We start from the raw sequence: 26331 nt of genomic DNA, 5'->3' as shown, positions 1-26331 counted from the left end.
TATGACAAACCTAGACAGCATATTAAAAAGCAGACGCATGCTGACAAAGATCTGTGTAGTCAAAGCAATTGTTTTCCAGGTAGTAATGTATGGCTGTGAGAGTTGGTCCATGAGAAAGGCTGCGTGTTGAAGAATTGATGGTTTCAAACTGTGGTGTTGGAGAAGACTCTTGAGAGTCCCTTAGACTGAAAGGAGATCAAATCAGCTTCAAAACAATCAATAATATACTTTTATTTGTCAGAAACCTAGAGAGAGACATTACTATAGTTCAATAAAAACCTGAAGAAAGTAACAAGCTCCAGAAGTAGAGCTGAAAAACCCCTTCCTGAAACCTTGGAGATTTGTTATTACCATTGATAGTGAAATGGATAAAGTGGACCAAGAGCCACAATTTTTAAAATGGCTATTTCAGATATTATTAAATTTTTAATTGTCCTTCAATTGTTTGTTTTAAAAAATGGCCTTGAAATAGAAGCTTATATTTGCTATTATCATTTGGTATCACTGAAACTTTTATGAAATGCCACGAATAAGCTTTTCTTGAGCTTTTCAACACATGAAGTAAAAGTGCGCTAATGAGAAGCTGAACCAATAGTATATTGTGCCACAGGTGGCATGCGGAGCCACTTGCCGTCAGCTGGCCAGCACACATGCAAACCGGAAGTTCAGGAACGGACTTCCGATTTGTTCATAGGACCGTTTTGCGCCCTCCGGAGCCTTCAGGCGGATTCCCTGAAGACTCTGGAGGGCGAAAAATGGCCTACGGACAAACCAGAAGTCCTGTTGCTCATAGGGCCAGTTTTCGTCCTCTGGAGCCTTCAGGGAAGCCTCCTGAAGACCCTGAAGGCCCCGGAGGTCGAAAATCGGACCTATGGACAAACTGGAAGTCACCATTCCCAAACCTCCAGGTTCCCCGTAAGTCCATTTTTCGCCCTCTGGAGGCTTCAGGGAAGCCTCTGAGGCCTCCTGAGGGTGTGCAGGGATTGTTTTCACCCTACCCAGTTTCCTAGAAAGCCTCTGGAGCATGGGGAGGGTGAAAAAAACATGGCAAAAGTGGGGAGGGAGCTTGCTGGTCGTGCATACATGCACACACGCAGGGTGTGTCGTGCACATGGCATTATGAGTGTGGCACACCAGCACACGACCCCCGTTCTCCCCCCCCCCTGCTTTTGGCACGGGAGCCAAAAAAAGTTCGCCATCACTGGTTCATAGGATAATGAATTGGATAGACCGTCAATTAGGATTAAGAGAACTAACAAATCTCATATTTATATGTTTTCCAGAAATGGGGAATTAATTTATGAGTGTTTATGTTAATAAGCCAAAGAAGGACATGCCACTAGAGATGTTCCTCTCACTCACTAAAGCATTTTTGCTTGGTTTTTCTTGTATTTCTCTGTCTTTGTTCAATGGTGCATATGCTAATATTTGCAAAATATAAATTTAAACATGATTTAAGACCACATGCTATATATTTTTATTTACCGTATTTTTCGCCCTATAAGACGCTCCGGAATATAAGATTTTAAAGGAGGAAAATCTAGAAAAAAAAGATTCTGAACCAAATACTATAGTAAAATATTTTATATCAACTGTATAAAGTTAACAGCAGTTTAAGAACAATTTTATGTCAACCATGTAACACAGGGGTGTCCAAACTTTTTTCAAAGAGGGCCAGATTGGATGAAGTGAACATGCTGGAGGGCCGAACATTTTTCCGAACATTCTTTGAACAATAACAATTAAATGCAAATGAATTATTTTATGCCAAGTTAATTGCAAATGGCATACTTTTCATTTCATAACATTAAGATCAACTGACAGCTGAGTTTTCACAATGTATCCATCTTTTCCCTGAAGACTCGTGTTTAGTACATTCAGATGCTTTCTTTCCTCTTTCCCTCTTACTTGTCTATCCTTCCTTCCACCCTCCCTTCCTCCTTCCCTTCCTTCCTGCCTCCCTTCCAGTTCCCTCCTTCCTCTTTCCTCCTGCCTGCCTGCCTTCTTTCCCTCCTGCTTATCTATGCTTCCTTCCTTCCTTGCACCTCCCTCCCTTCTGCCTGCCTGCCTTCTTTCCTCTTTCCCTATCCTCCTATCCTTCCTTTCTCCCTCCCTCCTTCCCTGCCTCCCTTCCAGTTCCATCCTTCCCTCCTTCCTTCTGCCTCCTTCCTGCCTGCTTGCCTTCTTTCCTCTTTCCCTCCAGCGTGTCTGCTTTTCTTTCCTTCCTTCCACCTCCCTTCTGCCCTCCTGCTTTCTTTCCTCTTTCCCTCTTACTTGTCTATCCTCACTCCCTCCTTCCCTCCTTCCCTGCCTGAGCGGGCTTCTTGCATGGCCCCAGCCCTCCAGCCGGTGGCTCATCTAAAACTTTTAACTTCCCAATCTAGCGTTCTCCACCCACCCACCCCCAATCCGCCCGGATCTGTCATGCAGCAAAGAGATACAGTAGCTGGGCGCAATAGCAGCAATAGCTATAAGCAGATCCGGAGAGATTTGGGGTTGGGGGTGGAGAACGCTAGATGGGACACAATCAAACTCGATTCAAAGGCTTTCGCTCCTGAGATCAGTGCACTGCCATCCAAAATGCTATTACTACGATCTCTGCCACCTGGCAGCGCACCGATCTCAGGAGCGAAAGCCTTTGAATCAAGTTTGATTGTGTCCCATCTAGCGTTCTCCACCCCCAACCCCAAATCTCTCCGGATCCGGAGAGATTTGGGGTTGGGGGTGGAGAACGCTAGATGGGACACAATCAAACTTGATTCAAAGGCTTTGGCTCCTGAGATCGGTGCGCTGCCATCCAAAATGCTATTACTACGATCTCTGCCGCCTGGAACTGCCCGAGAAGCGGCAGGTAAAGCGGGCGCTGCAGCGATCATGGTACCAGCATTTTGGATGGCAGCGCACCGGTCTCAGGAGCCAAAGCCTTGAGGCACCTTTCGTTTGCAGGAGGAGGGCAGCTTAAAGCAGCGCCCCAGCAATGTGAGGAGCCGCTGCCACCGCCACCACCGCCTAAGCCCTCTCGGGAGCCCAGCCGAGTGGGAGCTCTGAAAGCGAAACCTCTCTCCAGCCATCACGATCTCTGCAGCCCCCTCTTTGCCTGCCCCATTTTCAGATGACCCAGTGGCTACATTCGGCTTACAAGACGCACTCAGATTTTTACCCTCTTTTTTGGAGTAAAAAAGTACGTCTTATAAAGCGAAAAATACGGTATATTTTAGTACAGATATAATTTAGATCAGTTCACTTTAGAATATTTTTATTTATTTATTTCATCAAGCATGTATTAGACAACATATATATTTATAAACATGATTTTGGATACATGAAATGGATACAAATAAAAAGAAACATTAGGACAGGGACGGTAGGCACGTTGATGCACTTATGCATGCCCCTTAAATAAATTAAATATTTATTTAAATAAATTAAAGCCCACACTGAATGACAGGTTTTTGTTTCTTTTAAATTTCGTTCTGGTCTTAATTGAAAATATTATTATTGTTGTTGTTGTTATGAGGTTCATCTTTGGTGAGATTCACAGCCTTTGGACTGATTGGTAGCTCAACAGCTCGAGTCCTAACCAAGGACCTAGGAACTGTTAAGGTAACATCGGAGGATATAAGTTGTTCCAAGTAGGGTGGTTTTTGGTAGAATCAGAATGTTCAAGTCAGGTAAATTTAGAATTTCCAAATAGTGAGGTAGCCTTTTAGGTATTGCTCCAAGGGCTTCAATTACTGTTGTTGTTGTTGTTGTTGTTGTTATTATTATTATTAATTTTATTAATTTTATTCATTAATCATGAAACTCAGCCAACTGAACATTAAAAAATGCATTACAAATAAGATTGACTGGTGCTCATGGTTGATACGGTTTGCTGCCAGCGTCCTAGGTATCAACCAAGTACCTTCTTAAAATATAAGATGTTCCGAGTAGCGCTGTTTTTTGCAGTTCCGCTGGTGTTATTGCAGGAAGCTACAATTTGTTGATGTATCTTGGAAAATTCTTGGACATGGTGCCAAGTGCCCCGATGACAATGGGTATCACTGTTACATGCTTCATCCATAGCCGTGTAGTTTCGATGGCCATGTCGCAATATTTCATGATTTTTTCTAGTTCTTTTTCTTCGACTCTGGCAACTCCAGGAATAGCGATATCAATTGTTGTTGTTGTTATTGTTATTATTACTATTATTATTATTATTATTATTATTATTATTATTATTATATAGTTTTAACATGAAACTCAGCCAATTGAATATTCAACAACAACAACAACAACAACAATAATAATGGCACAAACCAGCAGTGGTAATTCCAGTGGTAATCGGCATACTGGATGCTATTCCAAAAGCACTGGAATTACATTTAAAACAGTTAAAACTTGACAAAATCACCATCAGTCAAATGTAAAAAGCTGCACTGCTTGGATCCGCACGTATATTTTGAAAATACGTTACAATGTCCTAGGCCCCTGGGTGGGGCCCGACTAGTAATCAATGCCAAATCCGGCGAAAGAACTGGCTGCTGTGATACAATTGTATAATAATAATAGTAATAGTAATAATAATAATAATAATAATAATAATAATAATAATAATAATAATAATAATAATACCCTCCGAGGAGCTTTACCTTGTCATGGTGGAGGGGCTTGCACGCTCTAGTGATCCTAACGGCTATGCTGAACAGGTGCAACCATATCAGACAAGTCTTAGGTGAAGGGCCAGACAACATTTGCTCCACAACCCATTCAAACATGGTGAATACAAAAAAATAAATAAAAAAAAGGAAATTTATGCCGGCTGAACTGTCACCCGGATTAACAAGGGTTCTGTTGGATGCTATGGCTCCTGGGCATTCTGCGCAAAATGAGCTACAGGGCTCAGCTCCCTCTGCTCAGCAACCAGGGCATGGAGCTGACAAGTTACTGGAGGAAAAAGCAAAAAAGCGAAAAATCTGGACTAGGGAAGAAAACATCTCTATTATGAAAGCTTACTATCAGTGGAACCAGAAAAATGTGGATTTCAAAAATGAATGTATCAGATTTGGAAGATGAACCACACGGACTGTGATATCAGTGAACAAAGGCTAATAGACCAACGACGCGTAATTCTGAGCCACAATTTTTTCACTACAGCAGAATTAACAGGAATCCAAGAGAAAGCAACTAATGGTCTGAGTATACCAACAAAAAAGAGTAACATCAAGAATGATTTGCAGACTCAGAAGCAAACTGAGGAAGAAAGGGAGAAAGAGGCTGCTGAAATGGATGAAGATAAAGAACAAGGAAGCACTGAAGAGCAAGCACCAACAGATAGTGCTCAATTAGCTGAGAAAATAAAGCATCAAATGGAAGATGCTGAAAGAACATGTTTTCCAAAGCTGAACCATGTGAACCAGAAAGAATTGAGAAATATACTAAAAAAGGTCAATGAGGCTGTGCAAACCATTCAAACCACTACATTAGCTGAAACAAACCAGCCGATGTATGCAGCAGCTTTCATAACCACCAAAGAATTGGGTTTGAAAATACAAAGGAACCAAGAAGGGGAAGCCTAAGTGGAAAATTCGGTTGGAATTGAAGACCAAAAGGTTCATGGAGACTTGAGCAACTTGAAGAATTTAAGGCAAGGTCAGCTAAAGAACAAGCAGGTCAAAAGCAGCCTGGAAGCAAGATACGATTTGGAGAATAAAGAGATTGCAGTAGTAATTGAAGAGCTGAAGCAGAAGGTTGTTGCCATTGCTGAAAAGATGAAACAGTATGAAAATCGAGTAACTCAGTTCAAGGGAAACTCACAGTTCAGAGCAAAGCAGCACCAGTTTTATATGAGCTTAGAAAGTGGAGATGGAGTAGCAACAAATTAAAAGCCCGATAAAGAGAAAGCTCTGAAATTCTGGAAGAATTTGTTGGAAAACAGCAAGAACCACAACAGAAATGCAAAATGGATCAAAGAAATTGAGGATTCTATTAAAGTGCCTAAAATGGAAGATGTGAAAATAACAAAAGAAATGGTGCAAAGACTGTCAAGAAAAGTGAAGAACTGGAGTGCACTTGGACCAGATGAGTTACATGGCTTCTGGTTAAAGGCACTTACAAGTATGCACAAACGATCGGCAGCCCAAATGAACCAGATCTTAAAAACACCTGAAAATGATGAATGGATGACAACTGGAAGGACATTTTTGATCCAAAAAGATAAAGAAAAAGGAAAGGACCCTGGAAACTATAGGCCAATCACCTGTTTGCCAACAACATACAAGCTCCTTACTGGTATCATTGCAAACCAAATTTATGGATACTTGGAAAGAAATAACTTGCTTCCTGTAGAATAGAAAGGATGCTGCAAAAATTCAAGAGGAACAAAGGACCAACTGCTGATTGACAAGCTAATCCTAAAGAATTCAAAGAAAAGACAAACCAACCTGTTCATGGCTTGGATAGACTATAAGAAAGCATTTGATTCAGTTCCCCATAGCTGGATCAAGAAAAGCCTGAAAATCTTTGGCATCAGCAGCAACATACAAAAATTCATGGAAACTTCAACGAACCTCTGGAAAACGAAGCTTATAGCTAATGAAGAAGAACTGGGTGAAGTTGAAATTAAACAAGGCATTTTCCAGGGCGATTCCCTTTCACCCCTACTTTTTATACTCTCAATGATACCAATGACAATCATTTTGAAGAAGATGAACTGTGGATACGAACTTGCAAAGAAAGGACTGAAAATCTTGCACTGGGTGTACATGGATGATTTGAAGCTGTTTGGTAAAACAAAAGCTGAACTGAGTTTATTAATTAAAAGCACAAAAGAATTTAGCCAATTCATTGGTATGCAGTTTGGAATTGACAAATGTGCAACAATGGCAACCAAAGCAGGCAAGGTCATAGAAGATGATGGACTAGAACTTGAGAATGAAGAAATGATAAAGGCAGTAAAACAGAAGAAGGCTACAAGTACTTGGGGATTTTAGAGGCCTCTGACTTAATGCATAATAAAGTCAAGGAATTAAGTTCAGCCAAGTACATTCGACGAATTCGCAAGATTTTAAAGTCCAAATTGAATGGAGGAAACATCATAAAAGCCATAAATACCTGGGCTAAACCTGTGATTCGATACTCTGCAGGAATAATTGACTGGACCCAGTTGGAGTTGGACAATTTGAACAGAAAATCAAGGAAGCTTATGACAATGAATCATGCTTTGCACCCTAAAAGTGATGTTGACCGATTGTATCTACCAAGAGCAGAGAGTGGTCGAGGACTCCTACAAGTAAAACAGACTGTGGAAGAAGAAAAACACAGCTTGAATGATTACATCCAGAAAAGTGAAGAACCAATGATTAAGGAAGTAAATAAAGGAGGCCTTTTAAAGACAATTAAGTCAAAAGCTGAATATAAGAAAGAAGTAATTGAGAAGCGAGCTGAAAATTGGAAAAGCAACGTTATGCATGGCCAATACTTTAAAAGTATTGAAGGCAAAGGTGACCAAAAACTAACTTAGAACTGGTTAAGATCAGGAGTACTGATAAAAGAAACAGAATGCTTTATTTTGGCCGCTCAAAAACAAGTCTTAGCCACAAACTGCATGAAGGCAAAAATTCAACATGTTACCACCAATAGCAAATGTCGCCTCTGTAATGAGAAAGACGAGGCAGTTGACCACTTGATCAGTGGGTGCAGCAAAAATTCACAAACTGACTACCCACAACGCTATGACCGCGTTGCTACGATCATTCACTGGAAATTGTGCCAAAAGTTTGGATTTGAGTACAGCAAAAACCACTGGGACCATCAGGTTGAGAAGGTTTTAGAGAATGAGAAAGTCAAGATCTTGTGGGACTTCAGAATCCAGACTGACAGGCACTTGGCCTACAACACACTTGACATAACAATAGTTGAAAAGAAAAAAGTATGGTTCATTGACATTGCAATACCTGGAGATGCATGAATTGAAGATAAACAGCAAGAAAAAATCACAAAGTACCGGAACTTGCAAATTGAAATTGAGCGACTGTGGAAAAAGAAATTGTGTGTTGTCCCGATTGTAATTGGAGCCCTTGGAGCAATACCTAAAGGACTACCTCGCTATTTGGAAATTTTAAATTTATCAGATTTGAACATTCTGATTCCACAAAAAACCGCCCTACTTGGAACAGCTTATATCCTTCGACGTTACCTTAACAGTTCCTAGGTCCTTGGTTAGGACTCGAGCTGTTGAGCTACCAACCAGCCCCAAAGGCTGTGAATCTCACCAAAGATTAACCACGCAATAATAATAATAATAATGATAATGATAATGATAATGATTATTATTATTATTATTATTATTATTATTATTATTATTATTATTATTATTATTATTATTATTATTATTATTATTCAAAGAATATGACAAAGAATATCTAGGCAAAACTACATCTCACAAATGTTTTCTGAATTAAGTAGAACTATGTAGTATGAATCTGATTTGTGTTATTGTTGCAGGATATAGTCAGTCTGCAATAATACAATATCACTTATGCAACATGCTACATATAGACCTACTAATAAAAAACTTAATTTAAAACATCACATTTAATTAATTCAAATATTTGTCCAGTTTAAAAATATATAACCTCCAATATGTATCTATAAAGTATTTTTGAAAGGGGGAAATCACTGCCCTGAACTGCCAAAGAATTAAAATTAAAATCATGGCCTCCCAAAGGCTGCTGTTTTCTGATTTACAAAGGAACAGATATAATGTACATTAGCACTGATCTCCCACTTGTTTTTAAAAAGGAAATAACACTTTACCTAGATTTTTTTCATGTCTGCATGACATGGAGAGAGTGCACAAATTCTTATCACCTCCATGTCATACCTTACTGCCACTTCTTTCGTTCCTGCCAAAAAGCTTTCTGGAAGGTCAGGTTGTTCTTATAAGTAAAACTAGAATATAGTAAAAGAGATGCAGAAAATATTTTGTTTTGATCTCCTTGGTGCTCTCTGAGCTTGGTTGTTTGCTTGCAGACATTTCATTATCTGACTAGGTAATAATACCTAATGAGTGTAATATCATTATTGCTATTAAGTGCATATTTGTTTCTTCCCCCTTCTTAAAATAAGGATCCAGGTAATAGGCAATTCCTTCCTCCTTTTCTTCTCCTACTTAGCAGCATATTCACATTTCATTCCACATTTTCTAAAATGTACCTGAAATGTACTTTGGTAATAGCACAGTATTATACTTTATTTCTTTGAGCAATGCAACTCATATGTGGATATCTTTCTCGTCATTTTGTAAACACTGGATTGTTCCAGGAAGTTAACTGATAGAGCAGTAGCTATACCAATATTTTAACGATTGGTTGGTATCATTGGAGACTTTGCTTAAAAGTTGCAGAAAACAGTGTATCACATCAATGGGAAACCTGCAGGAAGTAGAATCTTTGCTAGTATCACCATCATATCCAAAATGTAAAGGCAAGAAAAGTCATAATGCAGTGATGGCTAACCTTTTTGTCGTCGCATGCTGAAAGCGTGTACCCATATTGCAATGTGTGTGCCTCCCCCATGCGCCCCATGCATATGGGCATGACCCCCAGCATATGCCCCGCCCACATCCATGCGACCCCGCACATGCACATGTACCCTGTCCCCATGCATGTGTGCATGTCTCCCATATGGACTCCACCCCCTGTGCATGCATGGCAAAAACCTGAAAACTAGCTGGCTGGCGGGAGGCACACGCACATGCACGGTGCTGAGCTGGGGCGACAGCCCAGTTGCCATAGGTTTGCCATCATGGTCATAATTAAAAGGAGTGGGAATATAAAAGCTATCATTTTGGGGTAGCATTGCAAGGAAAGGTAACTACACTAAGATATCTATATGTTAGCCTAACTTATTATAACTCTGATCTCCTAAAGAATGCAGTCTGAGAGGCCTACAAAAATGGACTATTCACAAAGTGAAGCATTCCTAAGCCATAAAACCTAAATATAGGAACACACATGTGTGGTAACTATCTCCACATTTGTAATCAGGTTAGGCAATATTAATGGACAGCAACATGACTGAAAAAGAGGAGGAAGAAAATCAAGGATGTTTAAAGCTATTTCCCTTCTGCTCCCCTATTGCATGTCAGTACACATTAAGATCACATATTGTTTTGATAATTCATTTTTAGTGTGCTTCCATACTTGGCTTTAAATGCTGAAATGGCTGATACAGACATTATCTTTTTGATTTTCCAAAAGCACCATTCTACCCAACATGCTGGAGGAGGATTGTTTCATTTTTCCTCATAGATACAATTTTGACTCCTACCCGCATTTTGAGGCTTCCGGAGCACCCAAATTCTGCTATTAAAAATAAGTGCAAAAATGCCAGTTTATCAGCATTTATCTCCTTAATATAGTAAAATTACAGCATAAATGCCACAAAAGTTTTGATATATTTATTTTGCCTTTAAAAATCTTCAACCTTCACAAAAGCAGAAACAATTCCTTTTGAAGACAGAAAATATTTTCTTCCCTGTTGCCAGCAGCTGAAAAACTTGTTTGACTCATTTAGGGTTTCACCAAAAACCTGTTTAGAGAAAGTAAAATTGCAAGGAGGGTGTGAAAGAGACATGAAGTCATTTGCTATACTCTTTTAAGTCACCAAACAAGCATTTTCAGATGCCTCATTTCTAAAGAAAAAAAATCCTTTACCACTTTAACCCAATTAATAGCTTTGTCAAGCCGTTTACGCCTATGTTTATGTGGGCACAGCCTTACCCAACACACCTGTTCAGGCAGTTGGCTCTTTCTCTCTTCAAACACAGCATTAAATTACAGTATTAAATAGATCTCGTGATGCAATGGGTTTCAAAACGAATACCACAAACACATACTTGATACAAGATATACCAGGGTTGATCATTCTATCACTTGTCAACAGACTACTTTTTTGAGATAATTTATAATAAACTAACTATCCTTTAATGTTTCTGGCTGTTTATTTAAAAATGTTTTTTTTGTTTTGTTTTGTTTGAACATATTGAGGATTTCTGGACTGATATTTCTGAAGTTTTTCTAGTTTGAGATTTGTAGTAAAGAACTGCTAACCCTTCAGACAAAATAAACTATGTGTTGCATATTTATAGAATCATGCATAATTATTATGTTAGGCAAATAACAAATACTTCTCACTTACATAAATTAATGTTAAACACTGAAAAACAAATTCTCAGTTTCTATCACAATTGATTACTGACAAGGTTCACATTGATTTCTTTAACAAAATGTATCTGATTTGTAAGAGTTCGGTACAAATAGAACAATAACATACTACATGTCTGGCAGTAAAAGAAACAGAAAGTTTCATTGTTATTTTTTTGATGAAAGAAAATGGGAAATGTATGTCTTTGTAGAATTCAACTGCCAAATTAGCACATGGAAATGAGTTCATCAGGTCATCATACAGCTATATTTCAAGGATGCTTCAACTTCATCTAAATTTCCATCTCTTACTTAGTCTAAAATTCTGATTGAAAAACTGTTTATGTGATCTTCCTTTAAACGAAAAAATCTAAAATTAATCTTTAAATTGACAAGGTCAACTTGTTTATAGATTGTATAGATTATTTGTCTACAATTTTTACATTACATTAAATTTAGGGGCTTACCTAATACATATGATTTAGTGATTAGGGTTAATATATGGATATTTATTACATTTTTTTCTTTTTTTCCTGTATGAACTGGTTGCTGACTTTAATAAAGTATATCTACCTAATCCAAAGAGTGACAGCAAAGTTGATTTGTTTGAAGCTATAAACAAACAAGACAGACAGATACAAAACATCCAACTCACAATCAGTTTGTAGAGATTAGGTAATAAACAATTAAACAGCGATGTCAAGATCTGGAGTCATAGTGTCTCAAACAATACCCTTAACGCATACAATATTTTTCTCAGGGAGAAAAGTACCTTTTAAATTCATCCAATAATTCCAAATTTGGGACAAGCTGTCAAAGGCACATAAAAGTGGGGTGACAGGTGAGTCAATAGAGTTGAAAGAACTGGTATATGTCTCATAATGATATGAGAAATGAAAAATAGTAATTATGATTACACCATTACTTTATCTCAAAGAACAGATATTAGCTAATGTTTGGTGGCTTAAGGTATTAATTCAGAGATTATAGGTGCTCCCAGATTAAAATTGTGTAACTCCCTTGTCTCATTCTCACAATTTTAGGAGTGAAGAGTTGTGTAGGAATAGATATTTATTTTGCAGTTTGTTTATAAAGTTAAATGTTAACATATAGAGGTAGTCCTCGACTGAGTTCATTTAATGACTGTTTGAAGTTACAACAGGATTGAAAAAAGTGATTTATGACTGTTTTTCACCCTTACAACCACTGCAGCATCCCAATAGTCATGTAATCAAAAGTCATATGCTTGGCAACTGGTTCATACTTATGGGTAACTAACCTATCTACTACAATGATTCACTTAACAAGAAAAGGCAAGAAAGGTCATAAAATGGAACAAAATTCACTTAACAAATGTCTTACTTGACAACATAAATTTTGGGCTCAATTGTGATTGTAAGTCAACTACCGGTATATATATATGGTATGTGTGTATTATTCTTGATCTGCCCTTCTTGTTGAGGATTACACTTATTTTTCAGGTTTTTGCCAGGAGCCTTGCTGCAAAATATGAGTTAAACAAAGCCAGGACAAAAACTAAGTTTGATTTAATGTACGTTAAATTTGATGAAATATTCCTCATATAAATATAGATTTCTATTCTATGGTACTAAAAGTTATTTTTCCGTAACAATTTTGGAAAGTATACTATGTCAAACTTGAGAGGGAGAATGAGATTTTTAAATTTAAATATGAAAAATGTATTTGATGTCTTTATTTCTGGTTGAGATGCAGACAGAACAATTTTGAATGGTATACTTTCTTTTTAGAGCTTTTTTAATTTTTTTAAAAAAACAGTGCACTACTCAATTTTGAGATACCAGTGGTGATCATAATAAAATTATGTTTTATTATTGTTTGATTTTATTGGAGAAAAATCAGTAAGTGTGGTATATATCCCAAATTACAAATTGTAGAGGACCAAGCTGAGTCAGAAGGTGGAATCAAATCCATCATCAGTTTAGAGTCTCTACCCAAGAGATGTAAGTCCAGCCCTCCTGAAGGCCATTGAGTCCATCTGGCACTGATTTGCCATTAGGTCAATTCAGATGTATAGGTAGCATGAAATAAGCTTGAAATACTGTTGGAAGTTAGCACCTAAACTTCATCTAGAAAAAGGAAGTATTCTAGGAAATATTAAAAAGGCAGAATATTATATTTCCCTGGATGAGAAAAGAAGAAACATGTTTTTAAAGATAAAGCAGCTCCCTGCAGCTCCCTGCCCCCCCCCTTCAGCTCCAGGGTGATGGGATTAAGACATGGCCCTCAAAACATGATAGGATTAGCTCTCTACCCATTTTACCACATGGCACCTGGGAAGATTACATCACCCAGCAAGGCTTAACCAAGCCTGGGACACAGACAGCTTACAAAGTTAGCTAAGAACCCCCATCCTCGGAGTCTGACAGCCAATGGGTTATGTTTCTTGTACAGGAACAGGAAGCTCCAAGGTGGGGTCCAAGAGAGGGTATAAATCTATCTCCCTCTCTCACCCATGTGCTTTTTTTGCCCAGGATCTCAGATGTGGTCCTGTCCACCATTAAACAATCTTTCCAAGCAGTCTCCATGTTTCCAGTGTCTTTTTCCCCACTTGGAACTGAACCCAGATAAACATTTCTTCCAATAGTACTTTTTAATTTTATCATGGCTCCTGTCTTCTTGCATCTGACAAATAAGTGCCCAAGTGCTTAAAGCTATATTAGCAAAACCCACACTTCTAAAATATTGAAAATGTAAATGTGGAAATGGAAGTAAATGCTTATGCTTGCTGTGCTACCATCATCACATTCTGATTGTAAAGAACATTTAGAATAAAAAAATGATTTTTACATTTTCAATTTTTATCTTATTATATTCCTGAACATATTTTGTATGGATTTCAAATTTAAGAGGAGTAAAGGAAAATAAATTGTTACACAGATAAATAAAATGTCACTAAACCTGAATTATCTGCAGCGACTTAAAAATTATACATAATACAATCTATTAAATGTAACATTACGTTGTAGTTGCAAAGAAGCATTCACCAAAACTTCCAAAGTAGTACCGAATGTTTAAAATCCATACATGAACAGGAACTTCTGAAGACGTCACTTGGTTGTCAATGGCAACACTCTCAATATGGCGCCATTTCGCAAGGGTAATAGGCCCGTCATTAGGCGGTTATAAGATTACGTAATCGGGTGGGGAACGGTAAAAGAAACTAACTGCAGCTTTAGAGCTCAGAGTCCAAAGATAATGGCAAGAGGCGATTACATTTTCGAGACACAGTTGGTTGTTTCTTCTGTCAATCAAACAATCTGGTTCAAGGAGCTAAGCGAAGATTAAACTGATTGGGGAATTTATGTTGTCAATCAACTAGCATCGTAGACGGCCCTCTAACCATCGTGATTGGCTTTTTCTCTTGACATTTTTTTTTGCCTCTGTTAACACTTTTATCTGTGTGGATTCTGACTGGCCGTTAAGCTGTCAGTCGCTGTGAGGTTTGTGGTTAGGAAATAATGTTTAGTTTCTGAGTGGACAAACAAGCTGTCATTCATCTCAATCGTTAAAAACGATTGGACAAAGCTACACAGAAGGCAGGAAATCTTGTAGTAGCAGTCGAATGCCGCTGTATGGGCTTAAGACCGGCATTGAGGCAAGGCCTCCTGAAGGTAGTCGTTCGTTCTGGACGGTGATCACTGGACAGAGAAGGTATACAGATGAAATGATGGATTTCTACGACGGGAAGTTGTTGGAGAAAGCTAGTGCTAGGGAATAAAAGACGGATTGAATACTGGGGGGGGGGTTGAAATCTGGGGAGAAAAGAGGTGGGGGTGACCCACAGAGACGGCCTGCAATATATAAAGGGGGGGGGGGGGAATTGAGAGGCGTTGGAGGGGGATTGAGAGGCGTTGGGGGGGGGAATTGAGAGGCGTTGGCGGAGATGGTTGAGAAGAAGATGGAGGTAAAAATATGGTAGGCGACAGACGGAGGGCCAGGTAAAGGAGGTAGCTGGGAAGAGCAGGACTGAACAAATAATATGAATCGAAGAAAGGCGACTGTGGGGGGAAACGGGGTTCAGATGCAGAACCGAGGTGGGGTCTTGACCAGATGAGGCTTGTGGAAGGAAAGAGATGAGAGGAAGGAGGGTCTGGAGGGAAGACGGTACATGAGTTCAGGCGTGGGCGGGCTGTGGAAAGAGCTGATGGGGTAATGCCGGTATATGGAATTTAAAGAGCACTAGGTAGACGGAGAGAATTTTAAAAAATATGGAAAGTTCGGATATGCGGAGGTAAAAAGTTAGCCTGAGAAAGTGAAGATTGGAGAACTGTTTTTCCCTTCTTGTAAGAGAAATCCGATAAGGGAATTTAGTATAGGCAGGATTTGCTGAAAAACGAAATGGTGGAGGGGGTTTCTGAGTGGGTGAGGCACTCCTAGAACATAAGAAACGGAATGAGGTTGGTCCTCTAGAAGTAGAAATAGAGTAAAACCAGATAGTGGAGAAAATGCGAGCCTAGCAAAAGTAATGGGTGGGGAATTGTTTCTAGAATAGAAGCAGTTTGACATTTAATTGTATTCTCATAACCATTTGTAGTAAATGGATGTGTTACAGGCCAAGAGCTGTTCTGTTTAATTAAAAGAACATTTGCATAGTGTTATTCTGTAACTTAATAATTAGCTTGTGGGAGTTAGCAATCCTGACCTATTTTTTTCAGGATTCTTATATTTGGAATCGAAGACTTTTAGAGAAATGAAAGTAAGAAAATTGACAAAAAAGAGAAATATGGGATTTATTATAAAATTTTAAGAAAATATATACACCAGATCATGGATTGATTGATTAATTAAGGAAAAACTCTTGCCTGTTGATCTCTTGTTCAGAATCTCATTAAATGGGTTGCACTCCTTACTAGACAGGAAAAGAATGCTTTTGAATCTAGATAACATTAACTATATATCACATTATAAAGGGATATTATTTAAAAATGACAGCGAAAGTAAAAAGCTTTACTTTTGTTGGAGTTATACTTCCTCATGTAAATAGGACAAGGTTCAAGCTCTTGTGTGAAAATATTCGTGATAGAATTCTCTTATGTCATTAGCTTGCATTGTGAAGAGTTTAAATTTTTAAATTGAGATTGTAATGAGAGTCCAGAAAGTCTTAGCGATTGAGAAAGTAGGATTAATGAGGGAACATAAGAAAGAAAGTGTCTGGTGGAGAATTTTGGCTCTCATGTCTTTCAAAACAACTACTACTTAGAAATCATACGTCTCTGATGGAAATAGAAAAAGGTGCTGAAATATGATAGTAGAAGCATAGATTGGATTAGTCTGCGTATATGGTTGCTGTTCTTAATAGATCAAGGTATGGCTTTTGGAATTCTTGTATTCTGTTTAATTTGAAATGGGAGCAGATGATGCAATAGTTGTGATATAGATTTTAAAAACAATTTCAAATTAATTAAAGGGGAAAATGTATTGAAAAGCTCAAGACATGAAAGCCAAAAAAAATATATCATGGCTTTATATTTAATTCTAAAAATTTGAGCTTGCAATGTTTTCTGATAATATATGTAGAATTATTCTGATGGGATATTGACCTTTCTTATCCTCATGTTTCTAACTTTTATCAGAAAATGATTTTATGTGTTTTTAATATTTAGTTCCTTTTGATAGATGCACTTTAATGTCCATTTAATATTGAGTGTACAGAGATTTTATTGCTTGAAGCTTGATTGTACACTTATATATGAAAGTATAAGGAAAGTATTTGATCATAAATGCCACCTTATCCATAATTTTCATTGGCTAGATAATTGAGGGGGAAATGAAAGAAGCCCTATTTTTCCCAAATAAGTTCTAAAATTTAGATATATCTGCCAAATACTGACCTGCCATCAGTTATATCTCTTCCAAGAAGGAAGGCAACATATATTTCCTATAAATATTGACAATCAAACTGATTGAGAATCAGAATGTTCAACAATCAGGAATCGGAAAAAGATGGGCACAGATCACTGGAATACCTGTAGCTATTAGTAATGCAACAGTGTAGAATTACAAGCCCTGGCGGTTCCTGGAGTAAGGAAAAGAGCTAAAAGAATCTGAATAGCTAAAGCAAGGATCAATGCATATATTAGAAGCTATGTTCTTTATTAAATCCAGTAATTTCTTCAATAGGCATGAAGTTGTAGGTATGACTTGGGAGAAATAGTTGCAGACATAGCTCTTGTGTTGATAAATTGCAACATCCTTAATGCTCAACGTGAATTTAAAGTCCTTTTAAATTACTTAGAAATTTATGCTGAATGAAGACATAGTCAGCAAGTTTAAACATCACCCACAGCTCAGTGGTGAGAGAATAAAAGGAGGCAAACACCAGCATTCTTTGGAGTGTTGATATTTGGCTCTTGCTGGGTAATCAGATGCCAGAAGCCAAATGGATATTTCCTTTAACTATGCCTCCCCCCCACCTCCACCCCCTTTTTGTTCAGACATGTCTGATTCTCAGTGACTGCCTGGACAAGTCCTTATAGCTTTCTTGGCAAAGTTTTCCAGAAGTGGTTTGCCATAATTTCTTTCCTAGGGCTAAGAGAAAATGACTATCTCAAGGTCATCCAGTTGCCTTTGTACCTAACATAGGACTAGAACTCAAGGTCTCCTGATTTCTAGTCTAATGTCTTAACTATTATACCAAATTAGTTCCCCCATAAACTGTAGGATAATGCTAAATTACTTGGCTCTTTTGATCATATTTTTTGTTAAATGTGCACTCCACAACTTATTTCTAACCTGTACAAAATAAAAAAAAGTGTTGAACTGATTTAAATTATGGTGCCTTTTAATGCCTCTGTTTGATTTTTTTGGGTGTGTTTCAGTTTCTGATGAAACTTGCAGCAAGCAGCAGAAAAGTCTTCCCTATTCTGGAACCCTATACTCTTTAACTGCTCCTTTAGAGAAAAAGGAGGAAAGAGGGGAAGATCAAACTTGCAGCTGTTCTGGAAGAATTGTTCCATCTTGCAGTTGCTGTGGAAAAATAAAAAAATCAAGGAAGTTGCTGTGTGGATTCATTAAGACAGTAAGTTACATGAGTTAATATGCTTTGTTTTGTTGTAAAACAATTTTGTATTCTGAATAAGCTGTTCCAGAATAAAAGTCTACTTAATGAGAGTTTTTTTTATTCCTGGAGATTTCACAAATGTATTCATAATCTGAATTCATTTAGATTTTTCTTTAAAATGGAATAAGAGCATTTGTTTTATAGTATATAGAAAAATATCTCACAAGAGATATTTGAATATTATTAAAGATTCTAAATATACTTTTTCTTTCTAGAAATGCTTTCTCTGAAGAAATATTTCACTGAAGGACTCATTCAGTTCACAATTTTTCTCAGCTTGATCGGAGTGAGGGTGGATGTAGATACTTATCTAAATTCACATCTCCCTCCTTTGCGGGAGATCTTTCTGGGCCAGAGCTCTGCATACACTCAAACACAGTTTCACAACCTGCGGAACACCCTAGATGGCTATGTTATACATCCCAAAAGTGTAGATCTGGACTACTATTTTACAGCTCGAAGACTTCTCAACCAAGTTAGGGCCTTGGACAGGTTTCAGGTGCCCACCACTGAAGTCAGTGCTTGGCTGGTACATCGCGATCCTGAAGGTTCTGTCTCTGGTGCCCAACCCAATACAGGCATTTCCCTTGAGAATGGCAGTAGCTTGCAAAATGGAACTGCTTCAGACAATGTAGTCAGAGAAAATGCAATGGAACAAGCATATAGTGAAGAGTTGGAAGACCTAGGTGCAGTGGCTCCTCCACTAAACGGTGATCTAACTAAAGAGGTATGTATAGCAATATTATATGGGATAACCTAAGAGAAAGAAAATAATTGTTTGAGGATCTCTGTAACTTTCATCAATAAATATACTGATTTTTGCCAATATTTAACATTTCTTTGATAAGAGTGAAACAACAGTATTAGTAATCTATGTTGATACATGATGTATATCCAAAAGTCAGACCTCATAAACAATTTATTATATAAAATACATTAAATGTTGCTATTTTCTTCTAAGCCATTGGTTCCCAAACTTTTTCCTTCATTACTCAAAGCTACTTATTAGAAAGTTGAACTTTGAGGACAGGTCATAAGTCCCTTTATTCAGCATCATCATAACTTTAAATGGTTACTGAATGTATGGTTGTGACTCAAGGACTATCTACATAACTAAGTGATCTTTAAGTTATTTCAGCAAATTACCATTCATAATTTTATTGATTTTCACCTTAATAGGAATACTTTGGGAGATTTTTGACTATTTTTGATACACATAACCATCTTTTGTGGTGGGAAATGTGTTCAGGGAAAAGAAAAATACAAAGATAAACTCTTTATCTAATTTTGGGTAACTTACATGGATTTGAGAAATGTTCTAAACATTTTCTTATTCATTTGGCAAATGGCTGAACATTTCAAAGTACCATAAAATTTTCTTTTTGGGAAAAGGATAATTAAAGATATTGCAATAATCCTATGGGGCATCATTTTTGGTACACCTTGGATATGTTACCTTAGGTTATATTTTTATGGTGTTTTTAAGTTTTTTTAAACACTTTTTTAGGTGAAGACATCCCAGTTAATAATATCACCTGCTTAATTTGTAGTAATAGATAATTTTATTGCATATATTAAGTTAGCGATGAGTTAACCAATTTTGAATTCTTTCAAAGGAATTTTTTAGTATGTATTTAAGAAAGCGAATGCTTTACCCTCTTCCTAAACAATAAAAACTATCGTTTGCAGTCTTCTTTTTTCTCTTCTGTCCTATGAGGGTCTATTCTGGTTTGCTTTGTTTGTACTGTACTTTGTTTTATTTAGTGATGAGTTCAGTTATTTACATGGGTGCTGAAGTCTGTCTCAAACACATGGTGATATAGAACTACTTCCAGACCATCCTTAATCCCTGGTAGTTTATGTTGCAAGTGGACTGTGTTACTAGAGCTGGTATCCAGGCTGGGGGAGTGTTGAAGCAGCTGTTGTGACTATCTTCCTCTCTTGTCATGTTGCCTCATCTCTTTCATAGGCAAATATAGAGTAAAGATTTCAGAAGTTCTGCCCTTGAGAATATAAAAGTGGCATTTGCTTTGCAAGGGAGGCTTTCAGTTGAAGTAAAAGTAAGTCACTAGCAAGCTGAGAGAATCATTTTGTTCTGGAAATATAAATACTGTATTTTTAGAGCAAGAAATCAATCCACTTTTGTGGATCTTTCAACCCCCATGTCTTAAAGGCACTAAATCTAAAATGGCAATAATAAATGCCATTTTATTAAAATAAAAATTGTAAAAATGAGATAACCCTTCTGAAGTATAATTATGAGGCTGATTAATATGAAAAGTTGTGTAAACTGAAGGTCATTTAAAAAGAGAAAATTTGAGATCAATTGTGGTCGGAAGTCAAAAACTATTTGTATTGGGGTGGTTGTTTTTTTCAGATTTGAAGCCAAGATATTTGGTAGTCCTTGGTCATGAATATGAAAATCAGTACTGTTTGCCATTCTAAATTCACGGGGCTTGCAAAATATGATAAAAGTGGTAAAGATGAATTTATTAAAGTTCATATGACTTAGATTTTCATCAAACTCTGATTGATATGACAAGTCTAATATTTGATTTAGCGATAAACCTGCTTTAGAAGCTTATCCTCTGGAATGGTGCTGTAATAAATAAAGTATATTTCCATTATTCATTTTGAAGTTATCTTATCATTGATTATAGTGCAATGGGTTTTTATGATTAGTACAAACCAGAGAATGAATCTGTGGTTTATTTTGACATATGGTACAAGGAAAAAGTTAGTATACTATACTTTTATATTTTATATTAGTATTTTTCTAACCCTTACTGGTCCTTTCATTCTTTTAGACTTCTCATCCTTTCATGGCAATTATGTACAGGTGCTGTAATTTTTCACATTACAGAAGCAGTTGAGCATTTGATCTGTAACCTTTTGCAGTATGATATGTATTATGACAAACAACTAGAAAGTGCTTTTCTTTAGAATAAATTCATGACTAACTTGAGGTCTATATATTAAGAACTTCTTAAGAATTTCTATAATAAATTATTTAATATACAGTATTTGCTTTTTTGTTTGCTTACCTAACCCTAACCTAAACCCAAAGGAATTAATTGTATATGCTTCTGTATTGGAATCTAGATACAGGGAACATAAATCTATAGGGTAGTGATATGGGCATAACATTTAGATTCAATTAGGCAATATATTGTTTTCTTTTCAGGAGTGCAGAAGACTAAAATACATATACTTTGGAGTATAAATAGATAATTTAAAAAATTATGAGATGGAAGATTGGATTCAGTTCAATCTTAATCAAGAACTCTGTGAAAATATAACATGGACTTCAAGATAGATGACTTAATACATTTATTCTTGAGCTCTGAAGGTTTTGTATATACAGACTACATATAAATGAACAGAAATTCTGTGAAGGAAATAAGGTACTTGGAAAAGCTTTCTAAAATATACACATCTTCAACTGGACACTTGCCTGATGGTTCTTGGACTGACATTTCAAGGATAGGATGTAAAACGGTAAAGACTTGTACATTTTTTATTTTTAGTATGTATTTATTTCAGAATCTGAAAATACAGCATATAAAATTAACAGAATGTGCTAACCCTGTACATAATTAGTTTTTATACAATCTTTATCAATTATGTTTTCCACATCTTTCAAGTTTATTACTGAAATTATTACTGTTTTATAATGTATTTGCAGTTTGCCAATATATGCTGTTTCTTTTCAGTCCAGTGAACAGGATATCTTTTTTTAAGTAGAGGTGAAATGAATGCAGTGGGCTGTCCACTCAACCAAACAGTGGTGGGGCATGAATTATTGAACTTTTAAAATATTATTGGCCATAGTACCCAGAGTCCCATCTTTTTTCCTGCCCATTGGAGTGTCATTGAATTTGACATCACTGAATATTTTGCACTGCCCTGCAACATTTGATACCTGAAACACAGGAATTTTGTTTACATAGTTAACACTCCACCCCCTAAATTAAACCAAACCAAAACACTAACACTCTTGAATTCCCTGCAGAAACTAGATGAACTTGTTCCCTGTTTGGGGGGGGGGGTCATTTATATCCTCGACCTCATGGCCTAGATATGAAATGTGGGCCTCAGCTATTAGAAGTGTATCGAAGTTTTTAATAAGCTCTATCTTGAAATTAGTGTTATAAGAATTAGATGTTTTTGAATTTGTTTTTATATATTCAATTTGTATTCCACTGCAGTCTCACAACTTATGGAAGTTTTTAAAAGAGTTGGTAGTGCTTTAGATAAACAAGTTCAAGTATTCACTTAGCTTTGAAACTAACATTTGTAGCCTGTCTAAATTGGCTAAATTCACAGGTTTTTATTACTACAGTTTGTTTAGTTCTGAAAGAGTGTATTATGTGAAGTTGGCCATTTATGGCTTATTCAACAAACCATGGCAAACCATGACATATTGGGTAAACCTCTCAGCTTAATTAATAGTTGTGAGGAGGAATGCAGGTTATGTCAATAACCAATAGATTATTGTTATAAGAACAATGAAATAGAGCTATGCTGTTCCTATTGGAGGGTATTAATCTGCTATGTGGCTTTAGACTTTCTCTTGCTTCTTCTTAAAATGTCAGTTTCTCTAATGGGAAAAGTAATACCTCACAGGGCACTATTGAATCTCTTTCTATTTAGAACATTCTTACTATAGAAATGGTTAGACTGCAGTAGAAAGGGCTTCTGGATAAAAGAACCCACCCCAATATAGATCTGAGCTTTAGGACTTTGATGACTGTTGTATTGTTAACAAAGTACTAGGAGTGAATGTGGGGTTATTTTGTGGTGAGTCTAAGGTGTTATTTTCCTTTTTCTCTCCCCCAAATTCATACAGCTTCCAAATACATTCTAATATGCGTATTTTAAAATCTCATTTTTAGTATATTTTCTTTACTATTGGATCTAGTAAATTGAGGGTTTTAAGTGCTTAATCTGGACAGAAAGAAATTCATTCTTATCCAAATATGACAGGTAAGCTTATTCAGGCCTTAGAACATTTTTTCCTTACAGTTTCCAAGGAAAGGTCTATCTCCTACAATAACCACATAGCTATTACCGAAGACCTTGCTAGATGGGATGGTTTATTGAATACAAGAATTTATGTCAGGTTTAATTGTTTTATTTCTGGTTGCTATTTAAAAATAAAGAAAAATAATTTGTTGAAAGTTGAAAATTAATTTCTGCACTGTTTTATCATTTTAGTAGTTCTTAGTGTATAAATTGAAAAAAGAATAATTCTTTATAAGGATTTCAAATCACAGATAACATTTCTAGAGGAGAACAGGGTCTGATAGCTGTCTGTCTGTCTGTCTGTCTGTCTGTCTGGTATCTAGTATCACCTTTTCTAACTAACTTTTTATTATTATTAAAATCGATAAGCTTTCCAAGCTCACCAAAGCTTTTACCTTTTGATAGTGCTTGTTAGCTGGAAAAGGAGCTTCCAAACTCCTGACTTTCATAACAATAGGTGTCCACCATTATGAAACTTTAAAAAAATATTTATTAAATTTAATATGCCTTAGCTTTATATACTTGCAGCTTTTTTGAAACTTACAATATTTTTTTATAGTTCGGATTTTTCTAAAGTAGAGCTCCATAGCATTTCCTGGAATTCGTCAGATCTAGAATTTCCATCCAGTATTTCATGCTCCCCACTAGACCATTTTTCCTAACAATGTATATAGTCTGTTCATCTAATTATCCAGGCACATTCCCATAGTTCCCTTGGAAATATGCAAATCCCTATTTGCTGGCAAAATAAACTTCATTTTAAAGCAGCATTTCAATATATTTTTTTTAGAATCCTGAAACACATAGAAGAAAGTTTGGGATGCCATGAAAACATTATTAACATAGAGAGTACCTGCCATTCTAGCTATTTTGGGGCAAGAGGTAAAGAATAGTATGAGGAGCCTATTTTTTTTATTTCACATCATAAAAATGGTAAAGAAGACCCTGTGGAATTTATTGTGCTAATTGTTGCTGACTATAGGGAGCGATGCTCATCTCTGTTTCAAGTCCATTGAGTCAGCACCGTCCAAAGGCGTTTCTACAGTCATATGGCCAGCCTGATGTCATGGATTGCTGTTACCTTCCCACCGAAGTGGTATCTATTTATCTACTTGCATTTTGAACATATTGAACATCATAGTTTTTAAAAATGTCATAGGCATATAACTATCCCTAGAATTTATTGTAGCTATGTTATAAATCAAATTATTGACAAAAAATTACCACATACCAATTCAGTTTTCAGTGTTTCTGCTGCTGGATAGAGTAGGCATCTATTTCTTAGCAACTATAATGCAAAATGATATTATATTTACTTTTATATCTTGACTAACATTTGTTTACAATGGAGGAGATTAAACTGCAGTAAATGACTGCCTTCCATTATGACTTCACTCAGTGGTTGTTTTGCTTTAGCCTAATCTAGAATTTAAGAACAAATGAGCTGTTCCTAGTTATTAAGGATATATTTCTCTTGTTTCCTTGGTATTCAGAATTCAGAGGTCTGATTGAACCACTACCCTGAGTTTTGGTAGCTACTACTACTTACCGGTAGTTATTATTTCCCATCCTTTATGGACTCATATAGAAAAAAATTATTTAGCTACCCTGTTTCCCTGAAAATAAGACCTCCCCGGATAATAAGTCCAATTGGCCTTTTGAGCGCATGTGTTAAAACAAGCCCTCTCCCTAAAATAAGTCCCCAAAAATATTGCAACACAGCAGCAACTATGAAGTGATCATGCTCGCTGTCTCCTGCACCTCAAAAATAATAAGACCTCCCTGAAAATAAGACCAAGTGCTTATTTCAGGGGTCAAAAAAGAAAAGATCTGGTCTTGTTTTCGGAGAAATGCAGGTAGAAGTATAGCTCTGGAAAGTATTATTAAAGCTTAATTGAAATTTGAATTATCTATTCTATAATATCTTTTTTATTTTGTTTGGCGTAGACATTGTTATCTTAAAATAAATCCTCACACTTGCACGTTTACTTAAAAGTTTTTTTTTTACTTGATAATTCCTATGAAGGAGAACTAGACTAAGGTTCTTTTTCCTTCCCACTAGCATCTTATAATGTCTAGAGTGGTTCTATTATTGAGACCACATCTGGTCCACAAACTGTTTGATCACCAGTTTACAATGATTAAAGTACAGCATTCAAGAGTGTGTAGAATCGTTTATAGCAATTTGCCATTAGATAAGTTAAGAATCACACTCATTTATCATATTAAAAACTTTAACTATTGATATAAGTAATGTTTGTTCAAGGTGTGTTGTAGCTATTTAATGTAGGACATTGCTAGTTTACTCATACCTTTTGATTTACTTATAATTGCAGAATGAGGGAAAGTTAGTGTAATAGCAATTATCTAAATTAATTGCCTATACCCACACTTTTAATGAACAACAGGTACAGTTTTTGTAATTCTTTTTTTCCTATGATGTTTGTTCTGCTTGGATTTATTGAAATTTAACAGTTTTATGTCTGTTGAATTCAACAATAAATTGTATTTTGTATGCCTTTTTAAATTGTATTTTTCTAATTCATTGTTATTGTATATAAATGCAAAGTCTTTATGTTCATAATTGGATTTAAAATTTTAAAAAACTGGTCTTTAACAACAGATAGTTTGAGAAGCGCTGTTCTAGAGTTACCCAGGTATAACAAAGCCTACTGTTATTACTATTATATCAGCACAACAATGGTTGGTTATTTCTAGAAAATGCTATAAGTAAGGAAATGGCTATGATATGCAGTTTTGCAAATGCAGAAAATGTATGCAACTACTTTCTGTATATTATTTAAATATTCTTAAACTAAGGAAAAGTTTATGAACTTAGGAATTTCCAGTTATTATTAACTCAATCATGTTCCACGGTTACATTCTGGATTTCCTTCCAATAGTTCTCTGGAACATACCTTTGTGGGACTTTGAACAAGATCAAGCTGTTTAGCATAGAATTAGGATGATAAAATAGGATACAAGGAACTGAGACTGAAATATATTAAAATACATTTA

The 26331-nt window shown here is 36.3% G+C and overlaps 1 protein-coding gene across 1 annotated transcript in view; it reads left to right on the top strand.

The window, feature by feature from the left end:
• Nucleotides 1-14639: 14639 nt before the first annotated feature.
• NFE2L1 (NFE2 like bZIP transcription factor 1) overlaps nucleotides 14640-26331 on the top strand; it is a 29070-nt gene continuing 17378 nt past the window's right edge. The window contains exons 1-3 of the mRNA XM_081970996.1: nucleotides 14640-14879; nucleotides 18047-18246; nucleotides 18504-19015. Coding sequence (XP_081827122.1) covers nucleotides 18506-19015 — 510 coding nt within the window. The 5' untranslated portion in view covers nucleotides 14640-14879; nucleotides 18047-18246; nucleotides 18504-18505. The remainder of the gene's footprint in view (nucleotides 14880-18046; nucleotides 18247-18503; nucleotides 19016-26331) is intronic.

Source organism: Natrix helvetica (genome assembly GCF_964273705.1).
Source record: "Natrix helvetica genome assembly, chromosome: Z".
Classification (NCBI taxonomy): domain Eukaryota; kingdom Metazoa; phylum Chordata; class Lepidosauria; order Squamata; family Natricidae; genus Natrix; species Natrix helvetica.
The sequence above is the reverse complement of the archived record's forward strand: the minus strand, read 5'-3'. Positions and strand labels throughout refer to the sequence as shown.